The 15,070-nt window shown below is 38.7% G+C and overlaps 1 protein-coding gene across 14 annotated transcripts in view; it reads left to right on the forward strand.

Moving 5' to 3' along the window:
- Window positions 1–15,070, forward strand: part of LOC131149508 (probable bifunctional methylthioribulose-1-phosphate dehydratase/enolase-phosphatase E1 2) — a 66,308-nt gene that overhangs the window by 14,265 nt on the left and 36,973 nt on the right. For 12 of the 14 annotated variants that reach the window (XR_009135230.1, XR_009135231.1, XR_009135232.1 and 9 more), the window contains 3 exons: window positions 3,906–4,175; window positions 4,467–4,603; window positions 6,302–6,397. Coding sequence is in view for 11 of the 14 variants with exons in the window: in XM_058100004.1 (XP_057955987.1) it covers window positions 3,906–4,175; window positions 4,467–4,603; window positions 6,302–6,397 (503 nt within the window). In the remaining 3 variants the exon portion in view is untranslated. Of the gene's footprint in view, window positions 1–3,851; window positions 4,176–4,466; window positions 4,604–6,301; window positions 6,398–15,070 lie in introns of all 14 variants that reach the window. The other 2 variants (XM_058100014.1, XM_058100010.1) reach the window with 2 other exon arrangements.

Genomic DNA, 15,070 nt, shown 5'->3' on the forward strand with positions numbered 1-15,070 from the left:
ATTCTCCAATTTCTTCTATTAAGTCTTTTTCTTGTAATAATGTTTTAGATCTTAGTATGGTGTGGCATCGTCGTTTAGGCCATCCCAATACTCAAATCTTATCTCATGTATTGAACTTTGGTTAACTTGGTAATAAAGAATGTTCTTTTTATCTCTTGAGTCTGCCTTTTGCAAACATGGTAAAAGCAAAACTCCTCCCTTCCCCTTGCATGCTAGTAGAGCTTCTCAATGTTTTGAGCTTATCCATAGTGATGTTTGGGGACCTTCCCCGGTTAGTTGACATGAAAAATTTAAATACTATGTGACTTTCATTGATGATCATAGCAGATTTACTTGGGTCTACTTTCTTCGCTCTAAATCTGAGGATTTTCGTACTTTCACTGAGTTTTTAGCGTATGTTGACAATCAATTTTCTGCTTCTATTAAGACATTACTCATAGATTCAGGTGGTGAATATGTGTCTACTGAGTTTTAGGCATTTTTGGCTTCTAAAGGCATTATTCATCAACATTGTCCTACTACTGCCCAACAAAATGGAGTAGCTGAACGGAAAAATCATCATCTCCTAAATGTGGTCCGTACACTCTTGCTGGAATCCTTTGTTCCATCCTTGTTCTAGGTTAAGGCTCTAAAAACTACTACTTGATTAATCGTTTACCTTCTCAAGTCCTACTCATGGAGTCTCCCTATTTCCGTTTATTTGCTAAGCAAACTATTTACGATAACCTCCATACCTTTGGTTGTGTATGTTTTGTTCATTTACCTCCTCATGAGTGACATAAATTATCTACTCAATCTGTTCGATGTGCATGTCAAAAGGGATTTATTTGTTATGATCCTATATTACATCGTACATGCATTTCTAGGAATGTTATTTTCTTTGAAGATCAACATTTCCTTTCTGTCTCCTCTGTACCGTCCTCTTCTACTGTGATTCTCCCCTCCTTTGAGGAGCAGTTCACAGACCCTCATCCAGTTAGTTCTCGTTTTAAACCAGGTATTGTGTATACGCGGCGCCCCTGCCCACAGTCTCTTCCAGTAGCTCATCCGATATCTGATCCTACCACACTCCATATTTAGTCAGTTGCAGCACCTCTAGAGCCTTTGGTACGTCGCTCTTCTCGAGTGTTTGTACCCCAAGACAGGGATGGGTTTCCCTCTTCAAGTTCTGGTAACTCTGTTTTAGCTTTTACTGCTGTATTGTCCAATTTATTCCCCACTTCCTACTCACATGTTGCCAAGCATGATTGTTGGCGACAAGCTATGTAGGAAGAAATTGCCGCTCTAGAGGCCAATCACACCTAGGACATTGAGCCTTGTCCTTCGACCATTGTTCCTCTGGGTTGTAAATGGGTTTACTTAGTCAAGGTCCGATCTGATGGAAGTCTGGATCGTTACAAAGCTCGCCTTGTTGCACTTGGAAATAATCAAGAGTATGGTGTCAATTATGAAGAGACCTTTGCTCCTGTGGCTAAGATGACTACTGTTCGTACAATTTTGTCTATTGCTACTTCTAGTGAGTGGCCACTATATCAGATGGATGTTAAGAATGCTTTTCTTCATGGGGATCTTAAAGAGTGTATTTATATGAAGCCACCCCTGGGCTTGTTTCCCTCTTCGACTTCACATGTGTGTAAGCTTCTTCGTTCTCTTTATGGTCTCAAACAAGCTTCGAGGGCTTGGTTTGATAAATTCCTCACCACTTTATTACAATTTTCATTTAAATAGAGCAAGTATGACACTTCATTGTTTCTTTGGAAACTGGACATGGGTATTGTTGTTCTTTTGGTTTATGTTGATGATATTGTGATTATTGGTTCCGATTCTGCTTTACTTGCTCAGCTCAAGACTCATCTCTTAGTGTCTTTTCATATGAAAGATCTTGGGTCTCTCACATATTTTCTTGGTCTTGAGGTGAATTGTAGTTCCTCAGGTATTTCACTCAATCAACATAAGTATTATGCTAGTGACTTGGTGGCCACAACTGGCCTTTAGAAGGGTACTTCTGTTGATACTCCCATGGAATTAAATGTCAAGCTTCGCTAAGAGGAGGGTGACTTGTTGATCCCAATTTATATCGGAAGTTGGTGGGTAGTCTTGTCTATCTCACCATTACTAGACTAGACATTTCTCTTGTTGTACAGCAAATCAGCCAGTTCTTCAGACTCGTCATCTTCATTTGGCTGCGGTCCGTAGGATCATACGCTATGTTCAGTGCACTTCTGCCTGTGGTTTATTCTTCCATGCAGGCAATTCTACTCACCTTGCTACTTACAACGATGTTGATTGGGCTGGTTGTGCGGATACACGTCGCTCCATCATTGGTTAGTGTGTGTTCTTAGGTGATGCATTGATCTCTTGGAAGAGTAAGAAGCAAGACAGAGTTTTTAAGTCATTGATGGAATCTGAATAGTGGGCGATGTCTCTTGCTTGTTCTGAAATTATTTGGCTTCGAGGCTTGCTTGTTGAGTTAGATTTTTCTGAGACTGAACCTACACCTCTACATGCCGATAATACGAGTGCTATCCAGATCACGGCCAATCCTGTCTATCATGAGTGCACGAAGCATATTGAAGTCGATTGTCACTTTATCCATGAAGCATTTGAAGCTTGTGTTATCACTCTTCCACACATTTTCATTGAATTACAAATTTCGGGTATCTTCACCAAGGCTCTCACTCGTCATCGACATTGCTTCCTAAGTAGAAAATTGATGCTTGTTGATCAACTAGCATCAATTTGAGGGGGGCTGTCAACGGAACAGCAAACAGAAAAGCACAAGATTTCTTTCCTTACTTCAGCCCACATTTATTTCCTTATATTTCAATTCATTATTTTGTATCGTTAGCATATATTTAGTTTACATGTATAGGGCTTGACAGGATAGTTTACTTGTATAGGGCTTGAATCATGCTAGACCTTATTTACGTTCCAAGTATAGCATTCTTGTAAAGTCTATATATAATATACAAAACTCAAGGCCAATTCATTCGGCCATTCACAAAATATTTGACATTTGGGTGGGTGAGACTTCGTTGGAATACCTTGTGCCTCAATTGTATAGACTTCCTTCTGTACATGATGCTCCTATTTCTAATCTATTCTTCTGGAGGGGGCCTGTGTTTTGGGACTTCCATTTCTTTAGGAGACTCAATGGGAGAGAGATAGAGGAGTGTACTTGCCTGTTGAGTGTTCTGAATTCATTCATTCCGAAAATCAGGGGGGATGGTAGGCTTTAGATTAGGAGGCTTTGTGAGGCTGTCAAACCTGACGTCTGCTTGATGTGTGGCAAGGAAGGTGAGACTAACTGTCATTTATTCCTTCATTGTCAGGTAGCAAGGGCACTTTGGAATAATGTGTTTTCCTGCAGTGGTGAGGATTGGGTGGCTCCGAGGACTAATGATTTCATATTGGTACAGTTTTTGGGCTTCGGACGGAAGAGAAAAAAGAAAAGGTTTTGGTTTTGTGTTATTTTTGCTATATTGTGGACTCTTTGGCTTGAAAGGAAGGGTAGGATATTTAGAGATCAGAAGACTCCAACGCATTTGATTTGGGAGAAAGCTTCATTTTTGACTGCATTTCGGGCTTATTCTCTTGGGGCTTTTGAGGGTATCTTGCTGTCTGACATCCAAAGGGATTGGAAGGCAGCATTGGTGTAAATGCTTTGTTCCTTCTTTTTCCTTTTGATTTTGCTGTGAAGGAGGATGGGTTGTCCTCTTTGTCCTGTAATTTTTTTTTTCTTTTCTTGCATTAATAACGTTTTTAACTATTTTTTAAAAAAGTCTAGTGAGTATGCACTTTTCCTGTCAACACATGAGTGCTGTGACTACTGTCTGCTCTGTTTCTTTCAGCGTAGCTTAACCCTGAAAAGTCTCTCTATCTCTTTCTGTCTCTCTCATGTGAAGGAAAGATGCAGTCACTGTCCTCATCATCAGCAGGCATGAATGGCGCAACAACATCCCAGCCAACAATGCCTAACGGGGTGGCTGTGACTGTGTCATCACCGACATATTTAGAGAGCCAGAATGTAAGGGACACGAGGGCTTTAGTGGCAGATCTGTGCAGACATTTCTACAGTCTTGGTTGGTTGTCTGGTACTGGAGGTAGCATTACTGTGAAAGTCCACGATGATTCCATTCCCAAGTCCTGCCAGCTCATTGTCATGTCTCCCTCTGGTACATCTCCCTCCTTATCTCTCTCGCTCTGTAGTGTACACACATACGTTCATACAGAATTGCATGTGAAGTTACAGACACACACATGCTTGTTTATTTATCCACTTGTATTGAGTTGCATTTGGTGTAAGTCTTGCTAGCTGTACACTTAATGATTTTCTGTTGGACTGGGTAAGGAATAAGTTGAACCAGGGATTTTCTTGTTTGCGTGTTTAATTTCTATATTTTATGATGTATATTTTATGTTTGTTTGGTTGATTGAATTTGTAAGATGGTATTTGGTTGGATTAGGTGTTCAGAAAGAGAGAATGGTTCCTGAGGACATGTATGTGCTATCCTCGGAAGGGTTTATTTTATCGACACCTCCCCTTAAGCCTTACCCCCATCATCCTCCCAAGAGCACTGATTGCGCTCCTCTCTTCTTGAAGGTAATGCTTAATGTGGTCATTCTATTATCATCATCATCAGAAACTTGGTGTCTTTTTTATTTTTTTTGGTTTCTAGTTTCTAAATGCTGAGCTTTGGATTGTCCTCAATTACTGACTAAATTCCACATCAATCCATCTGAGGCCATTTTGTTGTTTACATTGCAGCCATGAAGATCTTAGAATATGATGGGAGATATTTTGTGTTCATTATCAATGTGTATCTCTATTTCTATGGGCTATGGTGTTATTATTTTTTAAAGAAGCTCTTCAATTGTTATAATCACATAGCTAAAAGCACTAGACAATGTTGATGAGGGAACTGTCAATATATCTGCACATTGAGGCATGAATCATACATTGCAGTGAATATATGCACATGCATCAGATTTTGGACCTATTCAAATTTCCAGAAAGTGAAGTCTTAATATCTGTTGATTAACATCTCAATTTGCTTGCTTTTGCTGAAAGATGGAAGGATCTGATCCTGAATATGTGGGTCACATCATGCTGTGTCATTTTAAAATGGGTTTAGTTGTATTCTGATTTGCATTAACAGATTGTGGAAGTGAAAATAGTTTTCTTTGTGAGTCATATATCACTATGATTTTAGCAATATTTTTCTTTAGGGTACTCTGTGATTTCTTGGATGCAACCACATTAGGCGTTTTTACCCTAAAAAGAGTGTAAAACATTAAGTGGGAGTGGCATGAGGGTCAGAATGTTGATAAATTAAGAAAAAATTCTCTTCAAAGTGTGAGTGAAACTGAAATGAAGATGTTAAGATGGATGAGTGGAAATACAAGATAGAATAAAGCTTGCGGGAGATATTGGTTCAGGGAATGATAAAGAAAATGAGGGGTAAGACAAGAATGAGCAGAATGGATCAGTTATTCTTCTACTTTATGTCTCATTTTCAATATGTGGTGGATAAGAAGGATATGTTGCTTGTTGATTTGGAGGGAAAGGTAGTTTGTTTGGATGGCGGTAAAATCAAGGCTACGAAGGGACAATGGGAATTGGCTAATTTGCAGTGCTCTATCAACTACGATGGGAAGGGTTTGAAACTAGGTTTTCTTAGGCAGCGTTTTTATTTTGGGGTGGGTAGATGGTGTTGGTTTTGTTTAGGTTCTTTTTGGAGGATATTTTGTCCTCGCTGGATTTTAATGTCTTTTTTCTTAATATATCTTCTTTTATTATCTTAAAAAAAAAAAAATCTTACTGGAGAAGTATTGTCATTTGAAGTTGAGATGAAAGATCATTGAAGCTAGTTTAGACATGTTAGGTAGATGCATGAGGAAGGAAGAGTGATTTGATCAAGTTGGAGGGCTCCTTTTGGTATGGAGAAGACAAAGAATATGGGCAGAGGAAATTTTAAAAATAAAAAAATTATAGAAGATATAGGGTTAAACTGGAATGAATGAAGAAGGATCAATTTAGCCAACATTATCTGAAAACAAAGTGGTTAGAGAGAGGCATAGAACTAATAATTTAGTAGCTTTTTTATTTTTTTAAATTCGCTACTGTTTGCAGAAATTCTTTGAAAACTATTTTTTTCACATTCACTGCTCCTATGTGGAAATGTGAGATGCTAGTTTTGAATCACATGCTCATTGAACCAAAATATTGTAGGCTGCTTAGTTTAGTTTAGTTTATTTTTTTTGCTTTTAAGCTATTTGATTTGTTTTCCTTGTTCTTTAGGTTTATGAGAAGTGCAATGCTGGGGCTGTTATTCACAGTCATGGACTGGAGTCTTGTCTTGTAACAATGGTGCATCCTTTATCAAAGGAGTTTCGAGTAAGTTTTCGAGCTTTGGGAAAATGTTTTTGAGAGAAAAAATGTTCACTAGTGGAGGTCCTAGGTTCAATTTCTATTGAGATGGGGTTCAGTGCTATCCATTGTTGTCTAACCCATGATCCAGTGGGCCTCCTGGTGAGCCCAATAAAAAAAAAAGATCAAAGTTCGCCCTTGTATTTTTTTCCCTCTTAACCACAGTAATTATATGATTCCCTTTATGCAGACACTACATATCTTGTTATTTCTCAAATCTTTATGAATATGCAGTCTTCCTTTTTGATATTGTCTACTGAATTTTAGAGATATTTTAAGTAACTATGTTTTGGTTTGTCTTTTGATGTCTCTCTCCCCTTGCATATGTCTTGCTCCATTTCTTACATGGATACATTTTTTCAAAATGAATGAAGTTTGAATTTTGGCGGATTATTTGGAAGTTTAGGATTAAAAATGACTAGGATCATAATGGAATTCTTGAATGCAATTATACAGGATCACCGTAGATAGAAGTAGATGAAATTAAGTTATGAAAGTGAAGTAAATTTGATTACTATGAGGAATCTTTTAGCTTGACATATTAATTAGTTAATGATGGTAGTTTCAGTTTTCTTGCTAGGGCTCCCTAAATGGGTGGACCCTGGTATACATTTTAAATCCTCAAAGTACTTAGTTTGGTAAAGATTTGTGGGATGTTGAAATTACAGTAGGCATGGGATTATGGTGACTATTGCTTGGCTAAGAAATTTCAATCACAATTTGCAGTTGAGATTGATTTGTATGCGCTTGAACTTGGAAATATCCTGACACTGACCCATGCTCAACTCAACTCCTCTTATTTTGAGCCACTGGGTATTTTGCCTGCCTTAGAAATGTTCAGAAATTTTATTTGTCATGCAATCTAAGTCTCTTCTTCGTTTCCCACTAGTCTTCCTTCTTCCTCTTTTTTCCTCAATTCAATTTTATTTTATTTTTTTAAAATTTTAAATTTCTCAACAAAAATTTTGACAAACCTACCCAATCCAACTCTGGAAGCTCTGACAGGAGGTATGTTTTTCAAGTATCTTAACTCAAATGCATGTGCAAGGCTATGTGTTAAGCCTAGTCCATAAGGCTCCCATGGCATATTTGGGCTTCTGGGGTGGGCATAACATAATATTTTACAACATTATCTCCCCACCTGCCCAAACACTGATTACAAACCATCGACCATTGACTGTGCTGCTGCCAAGGAAACTGTAACCAATTGCAAAGTGGGATATGGAATATGAAGGGGCTGGAGGTAGGGCCAATGACCAATTGAAGAGTTACAGATTAAAGTATAAAGTCCTCAATCATGCTCAGTGTTCCTCTCAAACAACAAATCGAAACCATCCTTCCCTACTCTCTAAATGCAGATTGAAGGATTTCCTTTTCCATTGGGACAATCTGATGTGAGCCTTTTCTCTCTCATGGCGAGCAAGAGCCATGATCGAACACAAACCAGACAAAGCCAAGGGCTATGAGAGAGGAGAGAGGTGAGAGGGGGAGCTCATCAATGAAAACTGAATCTCATTTGACCATCCATGGAGATTCAGGAATGAAGGGGATAGTCTGCAGAGCAATGCTGTCATGGAAGAATGTGGTATTGCTAGAAATGGTTGGGCTCCTACTAATGTGGAAGAAACTATGACATAGGCCTTTGGAAATTCTCTTGCAGTGTTTGGGAGGATTTCTTTAGGTTTGTTTCTCTTGAGTGGTTGAAACTTCTATTTTTCTGGGATAATGTTGATGCAAGCATTCAACCAATCAACCCTTGGATCCCAATTCCCCAGATTGTTCAATTGGCAGCTTAGACTGAAACTTTAGTGTGTGACTATCCATATGGTGGAGAGTGCTGTCAATTGGAATATGGTTTTTCATTAGAGGTGTTCAATGCGATGAGGAGTATCTTGACTTGTTATATTGTTATAATAAAAGCTTAAATGGATATGAGGATGGGAGTTAGTGAAAAGGACATATCTTAGCAAGGCATGGCTAAAAATGGTGTATTTTTATTTGTTAGATTACCACTTTACAAAAAAACTTGAGTTATTTGTTAAAGCTTGATATACATTGTTGGCCCACAACCTAACAAGCTAAGCTTTTAGGTAAAGTGATAATCTAACATGGTATCAGAGCTGGTTACCAGGAGGCCCTGGGTTCTAGTCTTGTTGCCTACAATTTAAAAAAAAATTGCATTTCTTATTATGGGTGCTATTTATCATGTGTTTATCTCTCCACGTGCTATTGGGCTGCACGTGCGGGGGGAGTGTTAAAGCTTGATATACATTGTTGGCCCACAACTTAACAACTTAAGATTTTAGGTAAAGTGGTAATCTAACACTATTAGGTTGTGTTCTGATGATGGATAACAAGCTTTAACACTCCCCTATATGTGCAGCCCGACAGCATGTGGAGAGATAAACAAACGATATATCACACCCATTATAGGCAATACAATAATTTTTTTAAACGCATATAATAAATGTAGGCAATGAGACTAGAACTTATGACCTCCTGGTAACTAACTCTGACACCATGTTGAATAATTGGGTAAAATGGAAGATCTAACCTTAATGACAGGTATCCCCCTCTATTTATAATATATGTCAAGTATAATTCCAAAGACCATAACACCCTTACTAACTCACACTTAATAACATAACTCTAAACACATACTAGTAATGCTCACTAACCAAATAACCGTTAACACTCCCCCCCCAAGCTGGAGTATATTTATCATATGCTCCTAGCTTGTTACAAATGAATTTCACATGAGAACCTCCCAAGGATTTAGTGAACAAATTAGCAAACTGAAAATAAGACTTCACATGAGTGGTTGTAATGAGCTTTTGTACAAGTTTTTGTCGAATAAAGTGGCGATCAACTTCAATGTGCTTTGTCCACGCATGGAAGACCAAGTTGGAGGCAATATGAATTGTAACTTAATTATCACGCATCAACTCTATAGGATGAGAATATGGAAAACCCAGTTCTTTCAACATGTTCTTCAACCGAATAAGTTATGTAGTGTGAGTTATAGCCCTATATTCTGACTCAGCGCTTGACTTGGCCGCCACAATTTATTTCGTACTCTTTCAAGAAACCAAATTACCACCAACAAAGATACAATATTCGGCTGTGGATCCTCGGGTAGAAGGCGATCCAACCTAATCAACATCTGTATATCCATGAATATGAGTGTGACCACCTCTCACTGGTGCACCACTGAGATATCTCAAAATGTGAATACTTGTTCCCAGGAAATCGAGAAACTAACTCACAACACTTGTTGCGAAAGATATATCTGGTTTAGTGATTATGAGATAATTCAACTTTCCAATAGGTCTTCGATATTGTCTTAGGTTAGGCAACAAATAACCCATATCTGGAACTAACTAAATATTGGAATCCATCGTGCATCAACAGGTTTGGATCTCAATAGCCTTGTCTCATCTAAAAGATCAAGAACATACTTACTTTGAAATAAGATGGTTGTCGAACGAGATCATTATACTTCTGTTCTCAAGAAGTGCTTCAATGGTTCCAAGTGCTTGGTCTGAAATTTACTCTATAGGAAAAGATTTAGGTCTTGGAGGTCTTGATCATCGTCACTAGTGATCACAATGTCATCCATATATACCATAAGCAAAATCCTATCGGATTGAGTATGATGATAAAATATAGAGTGATCTAATGCACACTAGCAAAAGCCAAGCTCAAGTACTAAAAAACTAAATTGGCCAAACTGGGAAATTGTTTGAATCCATATAATGATTTCTTAAGCTGACACACCAAGCTTGACTCCCCTTGAGGAACAAACGTGGTTGCTCCACATAGACCTCCTTTGAAAATCACCAAGTAGGAAAGAATTCTATACATCTAATTGATGTAGAGACCAATGACAAGCAATGACTAAGGAGATGAGCAAACGTATTGAGGCAAGTTTAGTGACTATAGAGAGAATGTGTCTGAATAATCCAAATCGTACACCTAAGTATATCCCTTAGCAACAAGGCGAGGCTTCAAACGAGCCATAGAACCATTAGGATTGAGTTTCACATTGTACACCTAGTCACAACCAATGATAGACTTATTAAGAAGAAGAGTTACCAAATCCCAAGTATCATTATCAAGTAGTGCACACATCTCTTCAGCCATTGAAGTCCTCCACCTATAATGGGATAGTACTTTGGAAATAGATTTTGGAAGAGCAACAAAAGATAGATTACTAACAAAGGGTGACAAATAATCATAACAAACAAATTTAGAGCTTGCATGTTGGGTACAAGTGTGTTTTCCATCCCGAAGTGCTATAGGAGGGTCAACATTTGGGAAATAAGTTCATGTGATGAGGGAACTAGAAGCACAATGGTAGAAGTTGGAGGAGTCTCCTGTTCCTTGAGTCGTCGTGCAGAACTAGAAGCACAGTGGTAGAATGACTCAAACTGGATAAAGATGTAGGAGGATTGGGCATAGATAATTGGTTGGGATCTAGAGGACAAGGTGCAGAGGAAGAGACTCATCAAGGTCAACAGAACTTAAGGAGTCAGAGTGGTATGGTGTGGACTCAAAAAAGGTGACATAAGCAGAGATAAAGAATCGACTTAAAGTAGGACTATAGCATCTATATCCCTTTTGAGTATAAAAATAGGAATAGCCAAGAAAAAATACATTTGATAGCACCAGGATCCAACTTATCCATTCCTGGAGTTAACTGGTGGACAAAGGACACAATTGAATATACAAGGAGGAAAGGAGAACAAGGAGCCTTTGGGAAGATAATTGAATATAGGGTTTTACAACAAAAAGGACAAAGGATGACATTTTTTTGATGAGGGAGCAAGTTATGGTCACATCCCTTCAAAAAACTTTGGGGACATTCATTTTATACAATAGGGTACGAGTGACTTAAAGAATATGTCTATTTTTATGCTTTACAACTCCATTTTGTTATTGAGTGTGGGCACAATAAGATTGATGGATCATACTAGAATTAGTCATATAGGTAGTGAATTCGATATTGAAGTACTCCTTAGCTTTATCACTACAAAGTATTCTGATTGTCATATTAAATTGAGTCTTTATTTGAGAATAGAATGCACAAAAGATATTAAACAACTCAAAACAATGTTTTATTAAATTTGACCAAGTCATCCTGGAGTAGTCATCAACAAAAGTAACAAGCTACTGAAACCCCAACTTCAATGTGACACGACTAGGACCGCAAACATTGGAATAGACTAGCATAAAAGGACTAACTGCCTGTTTGTTGGCTTGGGAAGCAAAGGGAACACGATGATGTTTTCTTAATTGACAAGACTCATACTCAATATTAGACACAGAACTTAGAGTAGGAACTACTTGTTTCAACTTGTCCAAGGAAAGATAACCAAGGAGAAAATGGATTTGAAATGGTGTAGCAGTTTCTATGCAGGCAACGGGAGAAGAGAGCAACTCAAAATAGTAAAGCCCATGAGCCACATGCCAATTTTCTGCCACGTCTTCAGATCCTGAAGAGTATGACATACACATGAGGCAACACCTCTCAATGCACACTTAAGCATGTGCAAGAACACCATTTACGAATTGTCGAATTCTATGATGCTCCATGTCAAACCACATGTTAATTTATATAGTTGACAGTTTACACCCCCAGTTTTCTAGGGACAGCAGTTGACAACCCCAACTGAATTGGCTGGCTATAGTGTTTGCCAGCAAGGCATATCCAGTAATGTGCAAATTGGATTTGGAGAAAGCATTTGATCATGTCAAGTGGAATTTCCTTCTTTATCTTCTTAGGAAAATGGGCTTTGGGGAGCTTTGGTGTGGTTATATGGCACAATGCATCAAAACTCCAAGCTTCTTATTGATCATAAATGGCTGCCTTTGTGATTTCTTTTGCTCTTCAAGAGCTTGAGACACAAATCCCTTTTTCCCCTTTTCTTTTTATTGGTGATAAAGGTGCTAATCCTGATGCTGATGAAAGCTAATTGTTGAATAATTGGGTAAAATGGAAGACCGAATAACAATGATGGGTCTCTCCCTCTATTTATACTATATGTCAAAGTACATGCCAATGATCATAATACCCTTATTAACTCTCATTTATTTATTAACATAAATTAACATAATAGTAATGGTAAATGACTGAGAGAACCATCAACACTCCCCCTCAAGCTAGAGCATATATATCATATACTCCTAGCTTGTTACAAATGAATTTAACATGAGCACCCTAAGAATTTAGTTCATAAATCAGCTTGTTGCCAATCAGACTTCAGGTGAGCGGTTGTAATGAGCTTCTGCACAAGTTTCTCACGAACAATGTGGCAATCAACTTCAAATGTGTTTTGTCCGCTCATGAAAGACCGTGTTGGAGGCAATATGAATGGCAGCCTAATTATCACACATCAGCTTCATAGATTGAGAATGTGGTAAACCCAATTCTTCCAACATGTTATTCAGCCAAACAATTTTACATGTAGTATGAGCCATGGGTTCTGTCTTTCTACAAGAAGCTCTTTCTTATAGGAATAAATTGTAACAAATCCCCTTGGGTTCATATTTGGAGCACAGCGGCCCCTTCAATTTTATTTTTTTTGGGGGGGGGGGGGGGGAGAAGTCTACGCATGAAATTATTTTAACCTTAGAAAATCTGTAGAAAAGGGGGCTTATAATTTCAAATAGATGCTTTCTTTGGTTGATTCAAAATTAGTCAATCACATTCTTCTCCACTACCCTTGGACAAGAAATTTGTGGAATATGGCTCTACCCTTTACTTGATATCAGTGGGTTACTGCAAATTCCATGGGAGGGGAGATTTGGGCTTGGAAAGGCATCAAAGTCACCAAGGAGAGGAGAAAGGCTTTGAATCTCATCTCTCATGCCATCTTTTGGTTTGCCTGGAAAGAAAGAAATAAGAGAGCTTCAAAGATACAGTTACTTCACTTCAGCTTTTGTTTTTAGTTGGCATGGTGGGCAAATTATGAATGATCATAATGTAATTCTTGATGCTTGCGGTGTTCTATAGTGGTTGACATTTTGTACCATAGTGTGGCATCCCCTTTATGCCCGACTAATAAAAGTTTCTCTTTAGCCATGAAAAAAACCAGCTCTGCCTATATTTTCTTGGTTAGGACTTTGCCATATGTCAAACCCATGAGATAGTTTTCAGACAAGCATGCATGTCAGCCATTATAAGGAAAAATGTCAAGAATTCGGCCTGTCTGGTCAACATGTCAACCTTTTTGCCTTTTCTCAGACACTGGACATGGCCAGTGGGTCAACCCATTGTGTTGTGCACGATTTCCCCTCAATCATGACATATCCCACACATTAGCATGCACCACATGGCATTGAGACAATTGACCTGTACCCAAATTAATCATCCAGCAGCGAAAATCTGAAACGAGCCATTGTAGCACAGCTGTCAAAGACCATGGCCTGAAACCATGTCCATTTCTGATTATGTTGAGCATGTTCTCAACATCTCAACTTCAGTGTGCTCCTTCCTTAGTAACATAAAATGTAAATGAATCCAAAGCCCACAAGACAACCCATGACAGGCCATCTTTCGATATTGCCTTGGCATATGAGTTAATGAGACCACATGCCTAGGCATTGTGGATATCATCCATAACACACTTCCTAAACCTTAGCAGACCCTAAGCTGTCATATGGGAGTGTCAATCCCCCTTTTCTGCAATATGGATGTGGTGTGTGGTCTGTACTTTTCTGCAAATGAGAATCTACTGAACCAGGGATACATGAGACTTTACTGAAATTCTTATTGCTGATTTTCAAGCTTGTGTATTTTATACATTTGGCCTGAAAAGTAGGCCCATTTAACTCTTGGCTTCTTTGGGCGCAGATCAGATCTTCTTTTCCACCTCACAATTATTTCTGTCACTAATCACTGGCTCTTGACTTCCCAGCTAGGTTGAAATATGGGCCTGTTCCATGCCTGATCCCCAGAGAAACCAACTCATCCAGTGTCCAGTGGGTTTGGTCCAAGTAGTTATCTCCCTATGTCCCGACCACTTCATTGTCAATCTCTGTGTATCCTATTGCAAAACCCTAGCTGCGTGCCTTATCTTACCTGATGTTTTGATTTCCTTAGACCATCTCTGTTTATCTTCTGCTGCAAAATCTTCCCACACTTCACCCAGAGATGATCATTCTCCTGTGCCACATATTCCTTCCATTATTGAGGTTCTTGCTGCCGTGTAGATATTCCCTCTGCGGCTGGTTGTTTAAGACAGTGCCTTTCACCATAAAAGGAAGTTCCTTACATGAAGCCTCCACCAACATATGAAACTCGCTTGAGAAGCTCCTCCAACCATTGTGCACCTCTTGGGATGAATACCGAAAACTTTTTCTGACTCCACCCCAATCCTAATTCCAATCCCTTCCTTGTCACCCTAATCACTGTCCAATAGTCTGTTCTCCCAAATCTTATTTTTTGAGAGAATCTTCTGATCACCCAAACACCAACGACAAGCCATCTGCGAACCATTGTGCTGCCGCCAAAGAAACCCTAACACAGAAATTATGAATAGGGTTTGTTTCAAACAAAGAAACAAATCCATCCTTCCTTTTTCTCTCTAAATCGAAATCCAGTAGATTTCCCTTCAATTAGGACTGTCCTCCGAGAAC

Source organism: Malania oleifera, chromosome 2 (genome assembly GCF_029873635.1).
Source record: "Malania oleifera isolate guangnan ecotype guangnan chromosome 2, ASM2987363v1, whole genome shotgun sequence".
NCBI classification, from domain to species: domain Eukaryota; kingdom Viridiplantae; phylum Streptophyta; class Magnoliopsida; order Santalales; family Ximeniaceae; genus Malania; species Malania oleifera.